The sequence below is a fragment of the Euprymna scolopes genome, chromosome 31, assembly GCF_053919585.1.
Source record: "Euprymna scolopes isolate OS-2025 chromosome 31, ASM5391958v1, whole genome shotgun sequence".
NCBI lineage: Eukaryota > Metazoa > Mollusca > Cephalopoda > Sepiida > Sepiolidae > Euprymna > Euprymna scolopes.
In genome coordinates this window covers 15,925,621-15,946,959 of record NC_136512.1, presented here as the reverse complement: position 1 = coordinate 15,946,959, position 21,339 = coordinate 15,925,621, and the positions used below count along the sequence as shown (strand labels likewise).

The 21,339-nt window shown below is 32.9% G+C and overlaps 1 protein-coding gene across 2 annotated transcripts in view; it reads left to right on the top strand.

Moving 5' to 3' along the window:
• LOC145255649 (putative tRNA (uracil-O(2)-)-methyltransferase) overlaps nucleotides 1–21,339 on the top strand; it is a 93,567-nt gene that overhangs the window by 25,904 nt on the left and 46,324 nt on the right. For both annotated transcript variants that reach the window (XM_080114191.1, XM_080114192.1), the window contains exons 8-10: nucleotides 6,734–6,917; nucleotides 12,862–13,255; nucleotides 16,345–16,461. In XM_080114191.1, coding sequence (XP_079970317.1) covers nucleotides 6,734–6,917; nucleotides 12,862–13,255; nucleotides 16,345–16,461 — 695 coding nt within the window. The remainder of the gene's footprint in view (nucleotides 1–6,733; nucleotides 6,918–12,861; nucleotides 13,256–16,344; nucleotides 16,462–21,339) is intronic.

Genomic DNA, 21,339 nt, shown 5'->3' with positions numbered 1-21,339 from the left:
ACATGTTGTTTCATTGGATGTACTTCTAGAAAACTAACTCTACTGGCTAAATATATATATATATATATATATATATATATATATATATATATATATATATATATATATATATATATGTATATATGTATCAGTGTTTTACGGTAAAAAACTTATAAAGCGCTTTAAATAAGGTCGGGAAGACTCTAGGGGCCCCCTTTCATCAACAAACTCATCAGGAGTCAATCGTTGAATTTCTATCAAGTGTAAAACAAATGTCCCGCAAGAGCGAAGACTTAAGTGGGATTACTTATAAAATTATAACGAATGGATGAAATGAAAAAAAAAATTATTTATATATATATATATATATATATATATATATATATATATATATATATATATATATATATATATATATATATTATTATGTCTATGGTAAATAAATATAAATTAGCACAGTCTACATTTGATGCATGGAAAAATAGTATACTTGAATGCGTAAATGAAGAGGTTAAACATATAAAACAATTTAAACGCCCTAGAAAAACCAATCCTCTTTTAAAAAATTCAGAAATACGAGAGGAACTTAAAATACTTCAAGAAAAGTTTGTAATAGTTCCGATTGATAAAGCGGCAAACAATATAGCTTTTATATGTAAAAAATATTATATACAACGTTTATTGTATTTTTTTGTATAGTTTTAAAGGTTAAAAACTTCCAAGACTATATATATATATATATATATAAATTAAATGAAGGGCGAATGGGATTACGAGTAAAAAAAAAAAAAATAATATTAATAATACCTAAAACTTAAATAATTTATGGCATTCCAGGATATATCTCGAGACATTATTAAAAGTAAATGAACATATTTTTATGGACAAATATCATTTTTACGCCAAACTTCTTACAACAATACAAATACTAAGACTAATTCGTCTAAGAATGTGATAAATTTCTTCAGTTAAAATATCTGTTTAAAGATGTTTCGTCGGGAACACCAAATCAGTTAACAGCGTCTAGAAAACAAGGGAGGTAATGCAATAATGAAACGTCTCGAGATGTATGCCAGAATGCCAAAGATTGAAATGTTTGCAAGCAATTGACATCCAATAAATTTACAAATAGAGATTAAAACATCAGCGTGATAAAATTAATGTATCATTTTATAACAATTTGGTTCAGTTACTAATGTGATAAATTCTACTTTTAAAATTCTGTTTAAAAAACTAGAACTCAAATTGAAACTGGGCTCAAATTCTTGTATATATTAAACATTAAATCATTTTTAACACCAATAAGTAATTCAACTAAAATAAATTGTTTTGAACAATAAAAATATTTTCCAATGCTATAGATTGTTTTTATCATCGCTTATGTTTGAATTCATGTTTTGAAACATGGCATAAATCATAAATTTATAACGTCACGTCAAAACTGTAATAATTTTGATAAGGTACTGTTTTAAGCTCTATTTATAAGAAAAGTTCAACTAGCTCAATTGGTAGAATGTCGGTTTTAATATCTCAAGGCTCAACTTTCTGGTGTTTAACGTCTAGAATAAAATGTAGAGAACTGATAATTCTGCCACCTGACCTGATTAGACCAATCACTATTGAACACAACCAGATCCTGCACCGATCCAGAAAAAGTCTTGCCCAAGCCAAAGGGATCTAGCAGGATGTAAGTCCCTCAGCATATGTCTGCTTTATATGTTGGTAATTTAATATTTACATTATAGTCAGCTAACGTACTTGCTAACTTCCGACATAACACTACCGGAAGCGGTGACAAGGCAAATCAGTTCCTTCTCTTTTATTGTTCTTCAGTATTTCTATTGTGAAACGATTTATTGAAATAAAATATAAGAAAAGGACATTATTGAAAAATATGCAATAAAAATTAACAAAATTATAAAAAGATAAAAATAACACAATTAGTCTTTAGTTGCACTTTTAATAACAAAATTAAAAAACAAAAGTTTTTATTTTGTTTGAAATTTTATAAGAAATATATGTTTATGAAACAATAAAAAAAAAGTTTCTTTTTAATTTTAAAAATAAGCTTTTTTTATTTGAATTTATATAATTTATGTTTATGAAAGTATGAAAATAAAATTATTGAAATCAAAATAACAAAATTTCAAACATCATGAAAAAAAATGTATCCAACACATAATATTCCCAAAATAGTTTTAAAAGATTTTTAAAAGTGTTTTCAATAATTCATTAAAAAAAAAAAAGAAAGCAAAAAGGGTTTTCGATAATTCTTTAAAAAAAAAAAAAATAAAACTCATTTCAATAATTCTTGATTAAAATAAGACTGAAAAAACTTTTTCAATGATTATTAAATAAAAAAAATGAAAAATCGAAAAAAAAAAACTAATAAAAAAATTAGTACGTACACAGGGGAGAGATATAGGCATGAGAGAAAAAGCGAAGAAACTGATTTGCTTTGTCAACGCTTGTGGTAGCAGCCATGCCGGAAGCTAGGAAGTATGTCAGCTGACTATAACCAATATTTACTATTAATGCAATATTTTTCATTTCTAAAAATTAGTTAAGATATTTCGAAAATGAGGCAAATTCTGCAATGTATTACATTATATGTTTTAAAAATTGTGATGTACAGGTAGATGTACAAAATCTCTATTTATGTAAGACTAACCTGGCTATCCAGCATTACTCGGGGAAAATGTGTAACATAACTTCTATCCTTCTCCCTTTTCTCCTTCCCACCTCCTCTTATTTTTTCTTTGCCCGACCCATTCCTCTCTTTTTCTCTGTCAACATACACACACATTCACACACACAACTCAAATTGAAACTAAAAATATCAGAGTTATTTCCCTTTAATTAATGGCTCGAAAGAAATCACATGGTACTATTAAAAGATGTTTTGATAATATTAGTGGCCGTTAAACTCTTGGCCTTTTGGCCAAGATCACAATGTAGTATCTGTTCTGATACTGCACTTCGCCTTTGCTGACCTTGATCAGTGGAGGAGAAATCCTTCTCGACTGAGGCAATTTTTATTTTTGTTTCTATCTAGAGTGCCCTTTTTGGAGAGCTGGATTTCCCCACATTAAAAACCGACCTTGTGTTTAACTCTGCTCTTGTAGGGAGGCAAGTAAATAGGAACATTAGTGGTTAGGAACAGGGTGTAGTATCTGTTCTGATACTACACTTCACTTTTTCTGTCATCGATCATTGGAGGAGACATCCTTCATGACTGAGATAATTTTTATTTTTGTTCCTATCCAGAGTGCCCCTTTTTGGGGATCTGGATTCACCTCCACATTAAAAACTGACCTTGTGTCAAACTCTGACTTCATGGGGAGGCAAGTAAATAGGAACGTTAGTGGCCGTTTGACCTGCAACAAATCTTTTTTTGTTGTTTTTTTTTATTTTAAATATTATACATCCAGCCATTTTTTTTTTTTTAATTTCGTGGGTGTATGTTGTGTATTTTTCAAGTTTTAACTGGACATGCAGACATTTTCCCTTTATGTAACTGATAACAAAAAACAAAACTTAGTTCTAAAGAAAAACAGCATATTTTACAAAACTGAACTAGAAATAAAAGTATAAAAATTTTCAGGCAACACCGGATTGGTATAGTCAGTGCAATATCAAATTCTGTTAAAATGTTTTTGCAATTTTTTTTTGTTTTGTACTTGTACAGTTAAGACATTCAAAAATGAAAATATCGAGAAAAAAAAAAAAAAAAAAGATTATATTGTACGTATCCGTTTTGGACTGAAGTTCTCCGAAAAAAAATTTCACTTAATTTCATCAAGCAGTTTTTTTTTTTTACAGCGGAAAAACATGTTCTTATGATAGCACGTTGAAGTCAGCCATTATGAAATTTGCTGAACACGCCACAGGGAGATAACTCCATGTAAAGTACCAATATTCCCTCCACATCTTTAATTCTAGCTTTTCTTCCTAAAAATCGAACTTTTTGCTCGGTATCATAATAAATTGATTTTTCATTGTAAAAAAAAAAAACTACTGGATGAAATTAAGTGAAATTTTTTTTTCAGAGAACTTCGTTCCATAACGGATACATACAATATAACCTTTTTTTCGATATTTTCATTTTTTAATGTCTTGACTAAACTCTACAAGTAACTTTTTTTTATTATTATTCTTCCTGAATCATATTACATCTTGAAATGTTACAAGAGGAATTGAAGAAATGGATCAAGAAATTAAAGTTATCAAATTTTTTCAAATTAGTTTTCAATTTTTTTATGAATTAAAAATTAATTGCTAACATGTCTTTTTATTAATTTTTTTTTTTTTGGAGTATTTGAACTTGTATATATATCTGTGTAGAAACAGATTGTTTTATGATATAAAAACTTATTATCATTATCCAAATTAAAATGACGTTCTACAAGATTATATGTGAATACTCTGAAAGATGGTGCTTCTATATTATAATAATGAAAAAAAAATATTGAATTTCAAGTGAAACAAATGGCACCTACGTAATTGCCATGTCGAATATAGTAATATATTAAAAAATAACAGAAAACGATAAAGTAGGAAAATAATTATTAATGAAAAACAGTTTTCGATAAAGTTTAGATGAGGAATAAAATTTGTCTGACATTTTGAATTATATTCATTACGTGACGTAAGCAACAGAACTTAATAATCTCCCCTGTGACTTCGCTTCATTTCACAAATTTCTTTTTTCATTAATAATTATTCTTTCTACTTTATTGTTTTTCGTAACTTTTGGATATGTTACTATTTGAGACCTGACAATTGCATAGGTACCATTTGTTCCACTTGAAATTCAATATTTTTTGTTATAGATGCGCAAATATATATATATATATATATATATATATATATATATATATATATATATATTATATATCATTTAAGAATTGAATGGAGGATTATTTTCACATATTAATTTAACATAAAATGGAATCCCACTTCTAGCATTTTAGGGCAGTTAACCTGGGAGATAAATTATGTTATTTTTGTTTCTTTTTGTGTCTATTTTTTTTTTTTTAAATGATTACTAATAGTTTTACGACCTTGCTAGTCAGACTTAAAGTTAGTGCTAAGAAACTTAAAAAGTTAGAATGGCCAGCAAATGATCATTAATTCACATTAAATTTATATGAAAAAAAACGATCTCTTACTTTAAATTCTAAAATAATTGTTTTTTTTTTCTTTCTACTAAGTTTTTTAAGGTGTTCACAAGTAATCCCCTAAAAAAGTAGAATCTCATTTTTTTTTTAATTGAACATGTTCTAATTTCTTCTGATTATGTTACTGCTTCACAATTTTGTTCATATTCTTTTCAACTTTATAACAAGCTCTACGTATTTACTTTTTTGCCTTCTAATTAACCTTGTGATTTGCTGGGATGGCAAAATCTAGTTTTTGAGAAGATTTTTTCCTTCTTGATAAGTACTATCATGTCTGATATGTTTGCTTGGCTAACATTTTCCATTGGAAGAATATCTCGTATTATTTAGATTTTCTGAACTACTATTCTTATCTTGAGTGTTGTTTTTGGTCGAGATAACCTCCAACCACCAGTGTAGCATGTTCTTGTTTGGTCAGCCATGACTGGGTAGAAATCCTAAGTAACTCACAATTGTATTTTGAGTGTTATTATTAACTTTCAACCTCCAAAAGAGTGTAACTTTTGCAACTGAATTTTACCAAGTACCTTTATCGGCAAACCTGAACAAGATTTCCTCTCATGCTGTAAAATGAATTCCTTTTCACGTTTTCTTATTTTTGCTGCAGAAGATTGCTGATAACAGATTATTAGCAGGAAAATTTTTTTTTAATGTTTATTTAATGACTTTTAAAATGGGGGATCACTTTTCAATTATAATGTTCTATTAAATTGATACCCCACTTTGCGGTCAATCAGCAATTTTTTAAACATATATTCTTATAATAAGCTGTTATCCCTATTTTGGTTTGTCACGTGTCCGCTATTAAAAATTGATAAGGGAGAGTGAAAAGAAATTGTAATAATTCAAACTGAAATAATTTATTAAAAAAAATTTATAAGGAAGAATAACCACAAAGTGGGGTATCAATTTAATAGAACATTATAATTGAAAAGTGATCCCCCACGTTAAATGTCATTAAATAAACTTTAAAAAAAAAATTTTTCCTGTTAATATGAAACTTAAGTCTGTTATCAACGATAATAAGCAGAAAAAATAAGAAACCGTCAAAAGGAATTAATTTTATGGCAGGGGAGAAAGCTCATTCAGGTCCAAAATGGGAAAGCTCATTCAAGTCCAAAAGGGGAAAGCTCATTCAGGTCCAAAAGGGGAAAGCTCATTCAGGTCCAAAATGGGAAAGCTCATTCAAGTCCAAAAGGGGAAAGCTCATTCAGGTCCAAAAGGGGAAAGCTCATTCAGGTCCAAAATGGGAAAGCTCATTCAAGTCCAAAATGGGAAAGCTCATTCAGGTCCAAAAGGGGAAAGCTCATTCAGGTCCAAAATAGGAAAGCTCATTCAAGTCCAAAAGGGGGGGAAAGCTCATTCAGGTCCAAAAGGGGAAGAAAAGCTCATTTAGGTCCAAAAGGGGAAAGCTCATTCAGGCCCACTCTTTTATCCAGTATGCCATAATACAAATAATCAATCCTCAATTCAAAAAGTAAGTTTTTCCATTCAAAGAAAATCGGGAGGATGAAGGGAGGGGGGGTCTGTGTTGTTTTATTTTTTTCACTTATGCGAATTCTGTGTTTTTTCAGGTCTTCGTATCGGACTCGCTATTTCGTTCTGCCATGCTGCTTTCATGATTTTGACCAGAAGTTCTCCCAGAAAGACCACGGATTGAGCCAATACCGTACCTACCTCAATTACATCCAAGACATTGGGAAAGTCTGCGGATTCGAAGTCGAGGAAGATGTTTTGCGGATACCATCAACAAAACGAGTGCGTAGCTTTTAAATATATATATATATATATATATATATATATATAGTGGTAGTTTGATTTCGTTTCCTAAAAGTACATCCACTCAAACAACAGGTGTCTACTAAAAAAAGGGCTCAATGACTTAATAGAGCATATTATATTAAATACATTTATACAAACAAACAGTTACATATGTGCATACATGTTTCTGTAATTTCCCGTTACAGAGAAATCACATTATCAGGCCAAGGATATTGCTATATAATATATAACGAAGACAAATATATAGATTTTTGGTGTTTGTTAGGATACAGTCGATAGATCAATTTTTTTCAAATATGTCATTTTAAGCAAAAACAATATTACTTAATTGTCATGCCGAAAATAGTAATATATCTCAAAATTATGAAAACCTATTGAGTAGAAAATTATTTATAGTTAAAATTAGTTTTTACGGAAAATTGGGTAAAATGGCATTTTTGTTAGATGTTATAAAGTAAGTCGGGATCAAAGTGTAGTATCTGTTCTGCAGATGCTACACTTAAGATAATTTGTACCGGTCAATGGAGGGGAAACCCTCTATACTGGGACAATTATTATTTTTGGTAACCAGAGTGCCCCCTTTTTGCCTACTTTACGTAAAAACGGCCTTGTGCCTAATTTGTTTTGGTGGGGAAGCAAATAAATATAAATACAATAAAGTAGTAGACAGCTATACACAGGGGACATAACTCCAAAATGAATATTTTAGATTACTTGTATCATGGCTGAAATATTTGTTGCTCATTGCAATACTTTTTTTTTTTTTACTAAAAATACAATAGCAGTTGTTCTACACGATGAATTTTCATAATTTCTGGATGTATTACTATTTTCTACATGACAATTAAGTACAAGCTCTAGAATAGTTAAGTTACGCTGATGAGCCATAGTGCAGGTAAACACATGTACGTAGATAACTGTTTTATTGAAAATTAATTTAAATTCTAAAAAAACATTAAAAACTTGTACAGAAGGTATACAGAATTTTTAATTCTCCGACAAGGAGGACAAATAAACTGGAAAGATCTTATTCCACTGAGTTTCAAAAAATGCAATTCTTCTCATCAGAGGAAAGACATTTGCAAAATATACAAGAAATTTTGCAGACTAGTGCATTAAAAAAACTACAAAGATGAATAAAATCATATATATATATATATATATATATATATAGATAGATAGATAGATAGATATATATGATTTTCAGAATGTGGGAGATTATATATAATAAATTCTACAGCCAAACAACGTCGCAGCCCACAAGAGCTACGACAGTCAATGAACCATGAAACCTTGGCTTGGAGTTATTAGCTGGTTGGATGACCGCGTCCTTTGTTGAGACAAAGTAGGTCCATTTCAGTCGGATTTCGGCGCGGTTTGCTTGATCTGTGTTGGTTGATAGAATTTCTTGTGTGCGGGGTGTTGGCTCAGTTGGTAGAGTGCTTGCCTCGCATGCAAAAGAGGCTCGGGTTTCGAATCCTGAGTTCGGATGTGTCATGAGCTCAAATGAGGGCAAAACTCGAATCTTGGACTTCCAGCTCGTTGACTGTCATAGCTCTTGTGGGCTGCAACATTGTTTGGCTGTGGAATTTATTATATACTAGCGGGGGGGTACCCGGCGTTGCCCGGATGTTTGGAGGTGTGTGGTTTTGGGTAAATCAAAACTGCAGGATGGGGTTTAAAATAAAAAAAAAAGTTTTGGTAGGTAAGTATGAGGATCGAACCCGAACCCTTGAGGAAAAGTTGGAAATCAAAGTGTGAAAAAAAAACATGCGATGTTAACCACTGGACCACCGCGAAATACTAACGGAAACACGTTTGAATTTATTTAATTACTTAAATTGACAGGTGCATGTTTTAATGACTTAATGAGGTCAACTTTGACTGCGGGGTAGTATTTCATTTACTGTGGGAACGCTTTTTTTATTTTTATTTTCCAAAGATGTTGGGGGAGGGGGACCAGCTCCCCATTGTCCAAATTGAATAGCAACTGTCTGAGATAAGGAAAATATTTCCACATTGATCAAATCTGATTGCTTTCGGATATTTCCAGCGATTGCGACCGGAAAAATACCGCCAGAATTAGTGTCGCTTTTATTATACGAAAAAGCCTAATCCACATGCAGCGAGCGAAAAATGTTGAATATTTATCTTTTCAAAGTCAAGCAAATTAAATAGACAGGTGACCTCCATTGTTAACTCGTAGATATTACAATTTATATGTGATATAAAAATTTTAAGAAGTTGTGAGCCAACCGATTGCTTTTCGGAAAAAACCCTTTTACAGACATGCACAAAAAGCGAACATACATACATACATACATACATACACACATTTTCGCTTTTATATTTATATATATTTATATATATATATATATATATATATATATATATATATACTAAAAGAATAACCATCCCAGCAAAGATAAATTAATTCCTTAAATCGAATAGTCTTATCTCCTTATAAAGATTAAAATAAAAATATAAAAAATACTAAACTTTATGTCTAGAATCCTTATTCCAATTTTGATTAAAATTCAGTAGATGATTTTAAATATACTCCAATTTAGGAAATATTTATTGATTAATCGCTGATCGTTATCACCAGTATCATCTTGTCATCCTAGTGCCATGGATCTTCCTGACTTTCTCACACCATCTCACTCTATCCTTCATCACACCTGGTAGGTCTTCATAGCTGGATTGTGAGTCCCCTGTTGGTTGCTTGATGTAGTTTCATTCAACACCAATTGAGCAAGATTCCAGCATTTCTAATTTCTTAAATTTAAATCTTAGATACTTAGATCAAAACCATGAATTTTTTATAAGTAACTAGCGAGGGGTACCCGGCGTTTCCCGGGTGTTTTTCGGGGTATGTGAAAAAAACCCGAAGCGTTGACGACGCGCAGTTGGAAAATAGTAAAGTGTTAAAATAACAAAAAGGTGCGCGTTTTTGATTGACGTGACGGCGATAGGTATTCAGCAGTTACGATTTCGTGCGGGACAGTTTTGAATAAATTGGTTTGTTTGTTTTTAAAAACCTGCTCCCTGTTTATTAGGAGGAGCGAAATGAAAGCTACAGTCTGATATGACGAAATCGACATTGAACAAACGTTACTTAGCTCTCTTGAGACAACTGGCTTTCGGCCTGTCGAGTTTTGCTTTTTTTTATACCGAAAACCGAATGTAACGCGTGCCGATGCGGGAAATGTCGAATAATTAATGTTTGAAAGTCAATAAAATTAAATAGACAGGCGAGCTCCGTGGATAACTCTGAGATATTACAATTTATAGATGATATAAAAAGTTTTAAGAAGTTATGAAGCGAGCAAGCGCTTCTTTGAAAGAAGCCTTTCGTGGACATCAAGGAAAAGCGAACATACATACACACATACATTTTCGCTTTTATATATATAGATGAAACAATTCCAATATTTTTCCCAATTCTGATGCGATTACCGATTCTGTTCTAAATGCCCAATTCGGATTCAGTGCAGGCAATACGAAAAATACTGTTGTGAATTACTTAAGACAGAATGAGTGGCAGAACGTGGATTTTTTTTTTTTTACGAGGTAGTCACCACTTATCAAGGCCCGGAAGCCACTTGGGATAAGGGTTATTGCATGCACGTTAGTATTCGAGATTTGATAAAGTGTCTTACTTAAGGGGGCGGTTCATCAGGAATTTGTTTATGTTGGACTTGAAGACATCCAGGTTGTAGTCAGGTGGGAAACAGGCAAACGGAACAGAGTCCCACAGGCGTGCACGTCTAAGAAAGAAGCTTTATTCATGGAATCTACATTTTGGTTTTGGCACAGATAAAGAGTGGGGAAAATTTTTGACAGTGGTTTCAGCTAGACAGGTCTTTTTCGTGAAAGATTGGCACGGGGTGGGTGGGGGGGGCAGAGATTGGAGCTCAGACGAGCACTTGCCATGGAAGTAATGATAAAACAAAGACAGACTCGCAACGTCTCTCCTGTGGGAGAGAGGTTGCAGGGAAGAGAAAAGGGCATCCCCCATTAAGCCACGAAGCCTATTTTGTACTCTGTCAAGGCATAGGATAGGCTGTTTTTAGCAGCTCCTGCCCAGATGTGGCAGCAGTACTCCATCCTTGGATGTACTTGGCTTTTATATAGATAGAGATTCCGTTCAGATTCCAAAGTTCGACAAGATACACCTGAAGAAGGTCAGAGGTTACAGCAGCCAAAAACGATATGAGAACTCAAATGAGGACCGTAGTTCGAATAATGCTAATAATACAAAATAATAATTATTGGCACCTCCCAGTATTGTCCTGGATATGACCTTCAAAGACATCTGGTGGGGAGATCCTATTTGGCAGCTATGGAGAATGTGGAGTTGCTCCTCAGTTATCACTGCTCCCAGGTCCACTTTGGCTCAGAGCGATAATACATGTTAAGACATCCGATGCTACCAGATCAGGCTGTCTGAAGATACTGGCTTCTTAAGCAAAAACGCACCAAACCTTAATGTAATTGTTTTTTTTTCTTTACCTTTGCAAAACTCAATCATGTTCTGCTATGTCAAAAACAATAGCAATTTCTTCTACAAAAAGATTACATCAGCCAGAACAAAGTGGGGATAACACTCACGATAAGAAGACAAATCCAAATAATAGTTTGTTTTTTTTACAAAGGAATCCCCACTTATCAAGGCCCAGAGGCCACTCGAGGATAAGGGTTAAAGAGTGTATAGTAGTCAAAGGGACAATATCATAGTAATCGTTAGAAGTGTAAATTTGGTAAATTGGATTACTTAAGGGGAACGGCTCATCAAGAACTTGTTTACATTGGACTTGAAGATGATCATATTGTAGTCAGCTGGAAAGCAGGCAAACAGGAAAAAGTTCCACAGGTGTGCAGTTCTAAGAAAGAAACTTTGTTCATGGAATCTACGTCTAGGCTTAGGCACAGATAAAGAGTGGGGGAAATTATTGATAGTGTTTTCAGCTAGATGAGTGTTTCTCGTGAATGTTTGGTGAGGGGGGATCATAGATTGGAGCTCAGATGAGCACTTGCCATGAAAATAACAATAAAGCAGAGACAGGCTCACAACGTCTCTTCTGTGAGAAAGAGGTTGCAGGGAAGAGAAAAGGGCATCCCTCACTAGGCTACAGTCTATTTTGAACTCTGTCAAGGCAGGATACGGTCTTTCTAACAGCTTCTGCCCAGATATGACAAAAATACTCCATCCTTGGATGTACCTGGCTCTTATATAGGTAGAGAATTGCATCAGCAGTGAGATATCTACTGGGTGAATAGAACGATCCCACTATTTTTCCAATACAAAAAATAATAATACAAAGTAACAATCATTAGCACAATTTTCTAGCATTGAATGAGTATCCACTTCACAACCACCACCTTCCAGTAGTTCTGGGTATGACCATAAAAGTCATTAGGTGGTGAGGATTCATTTAGGGGCTGTAGGGAATAGAGTTGCTCCACAGTTACCATTGCTCTCAGGTCTACTTTGGCTCAAAGCGGCATCTAAAGCGGTAATACCTGTTAAGGCATCTAATGTTACCAGATCAGGCTGTCTGAAGATAATGGTGTCTTGAACAAAAATTCACCAAACATCGACGTAATTATTTTTTTTTCCTTTACCTTTGCAAAACTCAACCATGTTCTGCTAAATCAAAAACAATAGCAATTTCTTCTACAAAACAATCAAAATCAAACACCATGAATATTTAAAGATATAAAAAAAAACTTGAAGCATAAGACTTTTACCAAAATTACTGGGTTTGGCATTAGATAACCTGAAAAAGGGTTGATATGCCATAAAACAAAAAAGGCCAAAATCTCCCTGTACAATACGTAGGATTATTAGACTTTGTGTTGGTTAAGCTCCCAACTATTTCCAATTACAATTTTTTTTTTTTTTTTTTTTTCTCAGGTTTGCTTTTTAGGAAGAAAACGGACATATCCTGCAACTGATGAACCTGAATTCGATAAGCGTCGAAGTGACTTTATAAACGGTCGCTGCAAAAAGCAAAAACTTGAAAATTCCAATTCCACTTCGAGTAATTCGCATCCCCATCCACTTCAGAAAGGAAAGCTTGATGAAATCAATAACTCTGAATGTTCGATGGAAACAAAAATTCTGGATATCTCTGAATCGTGGACATCAGGCTTTCAGCCAAGGATTCAACAAAAAGCTTCCGGGATGTGTAAAAATGTTCCTGGGGATATTAAGACACAAATTATTGATACTGTGATAGAAAAATTGATGACTGCAAAAAACGCTACTGTTGTTACACTTTCTGATGGGAGAGTGTGGCGCAAGGGAGGTAATTCTGATTGTTTTTTTTTCTTGTTTTTCTCTCTCTTCCTTTTTAGTTAGATTAAAAATTTGTAGTAGTAATTCTTCTAATGCACTCACCTCTAAACACAGAAGGTCTGTTCTGTTTGATGTAAATACATGGGGGCTGGGAGAGGAAGAAGAACAAGCAGTTGGCGTGGTTGATTTTATGGGAAAGAGGATGAGACTAACCGAGAGAATTCCCAAGATTTTCAGAGGAATAAAAGACCGAACTGCTTCTTCTTTTTCCTCTCCCAGCCCCCATGTATTGAGAGCAAACAGAACAGACCTTCTGTCTTTTAGAGGGAAGTGCATTAGAAGAATTACTATTACAAATTTTCAAATTTTGTGGTTAAAAAAAAACAAACAAATTATTTTTAATTTCATTGCCTAATATATTCTCCATTTAGGAAAAGAAAAATGAATTTAATTGTTCAAAAATGGTTTTTGATGAACTGTCTGCTTGAAGACATGTTTTCTTAATTGCACAATTTTATGAAAAGAAAAATTCTCCCTCATTTATTACTATAGACAACAAAGCCAGCATGTGGTCAAAAAACAAATGTATAACAAATAAATGTTACCAAAGGCAAGATAATTTACTCTTCTTTTACTCTTCCAACTACATGGATGGATGACATTTATTGGGTGGGTTTCTTTCAGTATTTTGTTTTATTTTTTATCTTTAAGTGATTATCAATACTTCCTCAGATGTCCATCTCATGTTTGCTATCTTGTTGTTGTTCTAATTTAGTAACTCAACACTACTTGTGTTCAAAACTTAATAAACACTCCAAGTTAAAACACAACAAACTTATCCAGGTAGGTAGAAGAGTAACTCTTCTTGCCTTTGGTAGCATTCATTTGTTATATAGTTGTTTCTTGGCCACTTTTACGGTTTGTTGCCTATTGTAAAGCATGCTTCAAATTCTATTTTCATTTTTTATATCATCTTGAAGATTCTATACCGCATAAGAAAATAAAAAATCAGAAATTAGAATGTAAAAAAATATAATCAAGAACTTTAAATACTAAAAAACAAACGGTAGTATTTTTTCTTTTTAATTCATACCTCCAGGGTATGATAGAGTAAAATCTATATATCTAAAAGTGAGAATATGTGTGTGCATGCATGTATGAATGTGTATGTGTGTGTGTGTGTGAGGACACTTCTCAACCTATATACTCAACAAATTTTTTATATACAGACTTGAAATTCTGTATATAGTACATTCAAACATGTGGAAAACTTTTTAATCCATTAACTGTTTTTTTTAATCCATTAACATTTTAATCCATTTTTTTAATCCATTTTTTTTAATCCATTAACATTTTTTTAAATCATTTTTTTTAATCCATTAACATTTTAATCATTTTTTTAATCCATTAGCATTTTAATTCATTAACTGTTTCACGAATGCGCATGCGTGAATCGTTCACATGACAGATTATTTATTACACATTTTTAAGATCATGTCAAGCTGGTCTAATGGTTATCATACTTGCCTGACTGTCTTCAGGTTTTGGTTTCGATCTCAGCTCGAGTATGTTTTTTTTTTCACTTAAAAGAAATGAACTGTTTAGAAAAAACATAATACTTGCATGCACATGTCTCATTTTCCTTCCGTTTTTTTTTTTTTGTTGTTTTTTACTTCATTTTATAAAGGAAATTAACATTACTTTTAATACCTACAGTATTTCTGTTTATAATAAAAAAAGAATTCTGCGTTAACTAAAATATAATATTTATGCATATTTTACAACCAGGCAATGCCGAGCGGCCTGCTAGTATATGATAAAAATGAGAAAGTAGAAAATTAATTATTAATGAAGATTGCTTTTGAAGAAATTGTAAATTTTAACTTAAATAATGAACAGGAGAGTTCTTATGATAGCAGGGGAGGTAACTTGATCATGAAAGTAAATGTTTTATATAATAACTAGCGAGGGGTACTCGGCGTTGCCTGGTTGTTTGGAGGTGTGTGGGAGGGGGTTAAAAAAAAAAAAAAGTAAGTATGAGGATCGAACTCGAACCCTTGAGGCAAAGTTGTAAATTAAAGTGTGACACGAGATGCTAACAGAAACACGTTTGAATTTATTTGATTACTTGGATTTAGCAGGTGCCCTGCCCGTTTTAATGAGTTAATGAGGTCAAGTTTGATTGCGGGATAGTATTCATTTACTGCTGAACGCTTTTTTTTTTCCCCCAAGATGTTATAGGAAAAAGACTAACCCACATGCGGCGAGCGACAAATATTGAATATTTATCTTCCCGAAATCGAGCAAATTAAATAGACAGGCGAGCTTCGTTAACTGTGAGATATTACGATTTATATGTGATATAAAAAGTTTTAAAAAGTTGTGAAGCGAGCGACCACTTCTCTGAAAAAAGCCTTTTGTTGACATAAAGAAAAAGTGAACACACATACATACATACATACATACATTTTCGCTTTTATATATATAGATGTAATAATATGTTAGTTGAAATTCAATTTTTCGATTTTTGTTATTATTTCAAGCAAGCACCCATCGGTAATAGTCAGCTAACTTACTTCCTAATTTTCTGTTCTGTTCCACTGGCGTGCTTCCCAGTTGAATACAACATGGTAGCCTTCAAATCCAATATAAACTAATTCTTGAGTCGTCCTCATAAATAATTAAATTCTACCCAATTTACACCATTAATGATTACAGGGTGGAACAATAAAATTGTTGCCGTAGAAAAGACGACGTGATTCCATTTCTCTACCAAAAAAGAATGTGCCTCATGTCCTGATATTGGCGACAGAGTGAAACATAAAATCGTTCATTTACAAACATAAATTGGACTTCAAACACAACAATCCCACTAACGCACTAATTACAAGCAGAAACATTTTTACTCATAATTTTTTACTTTACAAAATGCACCCTGCTCAAAACTGAATTTTCTATCCCACGATGCAAATGTATCGAAAGTGCTGTCATCGTTTTTCCCCATCCGCATCTAACGTAAACGTTAGACTTGAATCATAAACAAAAATTGTCCAAATTTGTTTTTTAAATTCTGTAATTATTTTCTTTCTTTTCTTGAAGGTTCTTTGCCTTTATCGGAAATCGTCGCTTTGTGTGACCCGTCAACTTTAAAACTTCTCAAAAAAGAAAATGGTGGACTCCAAACGTTACTTAAAAATTTCAGCCATATTTTCCAAGGTAAATAATTTTTTTTTTTTTTTCTATAGTTGAATTTTCCGAACCGAGAAAATGCATGACAATATTTTAGGCTGTGCAAAAACCTGGGTTTGAAAAAATTTAAATTAGAGTTATGATCGTTCGGTTTAATATCCATTTTTACATGCTAGACATTGGACAGCTTTATCTCTGACCGGGTCTTTATTTATCCCTCTTTTCCTAAAGTAACATGTGATATGTAATCTATCCCGGGTTACACCGGCATATTGAAATTTGTGATTTTGCTGTGCAGGTTGGTTAGCGCAGGAATAGTTCAAGGGTTAATTTGCTGACGTATGTCAAACTTTGTAGCTGGGGTCGACGATAACACCTGAAATAGGTTATTCGGGTACGTGTGAAAGAGAACATAGAAAGAGAGAGAGAGAGCATGAAAGAAAGAAAGGAAGATATCTTTTCTCTTGCATATAAAAGAGATTGGTGCAAAAATGTGTTAGGAAAAGAAACGCAAAAAAGAGTTAAGAGCGGCCGATAAGAAAGAATGTAGAACCACCAAGACTGAGAAAGAAATAAACCAAACATTAATTAAAAGAAGCCTCATTTTCATCCCAAACAAGGTACAGTGCTACTTTGATGTAGGGGGCTACTATCTGGGAGTTAATTTGCAGGGATACTATGTAGGGAGTTGAGCAGCAAGATGTCTGTTTACATTACACTTAAACTTCTGCATGTCAGTACAGTCAGAGAAGCAGGAAGTCTGAAGGGAATTCCAAAGTCTAGCAGTCCTAGGGAAGAAACTATTAGAGTAAAAAGCTTTCTAACATCTAATGTGTAGGGGTGGGATTTTGCTGTTTGTCGGGGGTAGTTACGTCGGGGGGACAAGGGCTTGCAGTTCATCAAAGCACCTATTATTAAAATACTTGTAAAACAGGCAGAGGGATGCAAAATTTTGTCTGAGCTCCAATCTATGGTTCCCCCCTCACCAAACATTCACAAAAAACACTATCAATAATTTCCCCCACTCTTTATCTGAAGTCTAGCTGATAGTATGGGACCTATTAGGTTGGGACTTTCCTTCGAATCCTGTCTAGGAGGGAAAGACTAGTAGCAGTTGCACCAACCCAAATGTGGCAACAATACTCTATAGATGTAGTTGTCTCAAGCAAAAATTGGCAGCATCAATCCAATCAAAGAATCTTTGAATTATAAAGAATGTCAGGTAAAGAATGGTAGTATTAATCTAGTCAACCTGCAGTCGTCTTCTCGTGTCAAAACAAAAAACTATGACAGAAAAATTAAGAGATTTTTTTTTTTTATTCAATTTTCACCGCACACAAGGCACAGTGTCACTTTGAAGTAGAGGCTACTATCAGGGACATAAGTTGCAGGGGTATTATGAAGGGAGATGAGTGGCAAGATGTCTGTTCACATTACACTTGAACTTCTGCATGTCAGTACAGTTGGGAAAGCAGAATTCCGGAAGGGAGTTCCAAAGTCTAGCAGTTCTGACGAAGAAACTATTGGAATAGAAGGCTTTCTTACACCTAGAGATCTCTACTCTGAAGGAGTGGGATTCGGGTTTGCCGGGGGTATTTTGTACCTGAGAAGTTCGTTCAGTAATTCCTGTCCCTGATTAGTTTGTTCTTATCACCCCTGGCTATAACTATAATCGTCGAAATCTTTGTGTTCATACCCAGTATATTATGCCAAAATTTGCACTCATGCAGTCTTGATCCTTTTTTTTTTCTAGTCTGTATGTACAGTCAGCCTCGTAAGACATTCATAATATCACGATTTTGTTTCAAAATGTAAACATTTTTTTTTTTCTTTTTCTTTACAGTAAGTGGCAGTCATGTCCAGTTTCGGGACTACAGACAACCGTGGGGTTACAAATCTCAAACAAAAACGAAGACGAAAGAGAGGGCAAAATCTTTGAAAACCGCTTTGTGCTGGTTTCATGAAAACCATCCGGATGGTTGCCTCCTTTCGCAAAAGACCTGCAACTTTGCTCATGGACAAAATGACTTGGTATCTAAAACTGAACACCTCTAACACTATACAATAACTCATTAATATGTCTATAAAAGTTTGCATGCTTATATATATATATATCTATCTATATATATATATATATATATATATATATATATATATATATATATATAGACTAATAATAATCCAAATTACATGATCATTTTTTCTTTGCATTTTTTAAAACCCCAACCCATTAAAATCATTCATTTTTTTTAAAAATTTTTCCATAACTGGACCTGACAAAACTAAGCTAAAATAGCTGAAACATACCTACATGTGTAGCCAAATGGCTGAGGACTGTAAAGGAAGGCATAACTCCAATATGTACTGCCAAATACTGCAGCAGAGCATGATTCCCCTCCCTCCAGAAACTCGGTCGCAACATGACAATGACCCAAAACACACATTCAAGACAACCACTGCTTTATTGAAGAGGCTGAGGGTAAAGGTGATGGACTGGCCAAGCATGTCTCCAGACTTGAACCCAATAGAACATCTTTGAGACATCCTCAAGCAGAAGGTGGAGGTGCGCAAAGTCTCATATATCCGCCAGCTCTGTGACGTCGTAATTCAAGAGTGGAAGAGCATTCCAGTGGCTACATGTGAAGCTCTGGTAAACTCCATGCCCAGAAAAGTAAAGGCAGTTTTGGATAATGATGGTGGCCACACAAAATATTCAGAGTTGACATGTTGTATGTTAATATTGACAACTTTTTTAAGGGGTGTACTCACTTTTGTTGCCAGGGATTTAGATTTAATGGCTATATTTTGAGTTATTTTGAGGGGAAAATAAATTAACTCTGTTATACATGCTGCAGACAGACTACTTTTCATTGTGTCAAAAAAATCATTTTTTTCAGTGTTGTCCCATGAAGAGATATACTTAAATATTTGAAGAAATGTGAGAGGTGTACTCACTTTTGTGATTCACTGTGTATATATATAATATATATATATATATATATATATATATATATATATATATATATATATATATATATATATATATATATATATATATACTTCAGAATAGTTTTTATTTAACAATCAGTTGTTATGGAAACGTGAGATTGTAGGTTTACAAAATATTACTGGCAGTAATATTCTATATTTTATCCCATCTAAACAAGAATTGCTTGATATGCAAGATAGAGCAAATAAATTAAATTGTAATTCAATGAATTTCAAAAAACTCTCATTGAAATGAAATGAAATGGTTGAGTTTCATATCAAAGAATTTTTATTATTCTAAGCAAGACAAAGAATGCTTTAGAAAATTAATCTCCTTAACCTATAGGGTTTCGACCTTATTACCAAACGGATGTAAAGAACGTATAACATGGATTTTACCAAGCAAGCTGGATCTAAAAAAACATTCATATCCTTTTTCTGCAAATCCTCCTGCTACAGGACTTCTGATAAATTTATTATTTTGACTTTGACTTTCCATGTCTCACTGACTTTAGCAAATAGGATGCATACCTTTATAAGTATTTGCTAATATTTTCTCTCCTCTGATGAGATGGTAGACATCGAAACCCTATAGGTTAAGGAGATTAATTTTCTAAAGCATTCTTTGTCTTGCTTAGAATAATAAAAATTCTTTGATATGAAACTCAACCACTTCATTTCATTTCAATGAAAGTTTTTTGAAATTCATTGAATTACAATTTAATATATATATATACACGTATTTCAAATTTTAAGAGAGTTATAAGCATTTAACCTTTGGGTAAAACGTTCCAATGTCTGCTGTTGAACACTATCTGATTAGCTTACTTTATTTCTGATTTGGGGTTGAATACCAAACTGCAGAACCAAAAGTGAATTATTGTAACTGTGTTCAAATCTTTCGACCGACAGTAATTATCACTTTTTTTACACTGATGATTGCACTGGCATCAAGCACTAATGTCTGTAGGTAAAAATAATTAATATTTGTTTATAAAAAAAAAATTGTAAGCCCCTTTCAACTAGGATTAGACCTCTTTAAGAGAATTATAATAAACAGTCAACTTTGCGTAAAGCAGTGTTCCAGCGTTTGCTGTTGAACTCTATCTGATTAGCTTTCAGTATTTATCCACTTGCCTTGATATTATATACAGAATTCTTTTTTCTATCCTGTAATAATCTTTGTTGGCTGAGGGGTTTAATACGTAACTGCAGAGTTAGGTGTGACTTTGTGACTGGGTTTGAATCCTTCAACCGGCAATAATTGTCACTTTCTACACTGATAATTGCGTAAATATGAAACAGTGTTTCTAGGCAAGAATAATTGATGTTTATTTATAAAAATATTATATACTAGCAGGACCTGTGGAAATTCCATGGAATGAACGATAAAATTGTCGCTCTACAAAAGACGATATGAGTCTTGGTGAAAAAAACAAAAAACAAAAAGAAACGCTGTACATTTAAATTACTATGAGTATCTTTCTCACACCATTGCAATAATGATCATATATTATCATAATGGTATTTGAAAATGAGACTGCATCAAAGAGGGTTACTCTCATATTCTTGTCCAGGGTTGCCAGATTTGACTTTTTAAAGCCAAATTTCGTGAATTCGGCCTTTATTTTTTTAAGCAGTTTGACTTTCAAAAATTGTATAAACTCTGAGACTACTTTAACACAGTTAATTTTATTTACTGCAACATATGTGATAAAACTAACTATGTCTCTGAATTCTGTCTCTATTTTAACAAATGCAGGATTAAAAGACAGTTCAAAATACCTTGGAGTAGCAAAAGTTTGTTTGTTAAATCACTAAATGGATATCATTTAAGACTATGTAATCAGCCATACCAAATTCCAATTATGTTGAATCTATTGTGATTATTTACACGATAATCCTTTTATGAAAGAT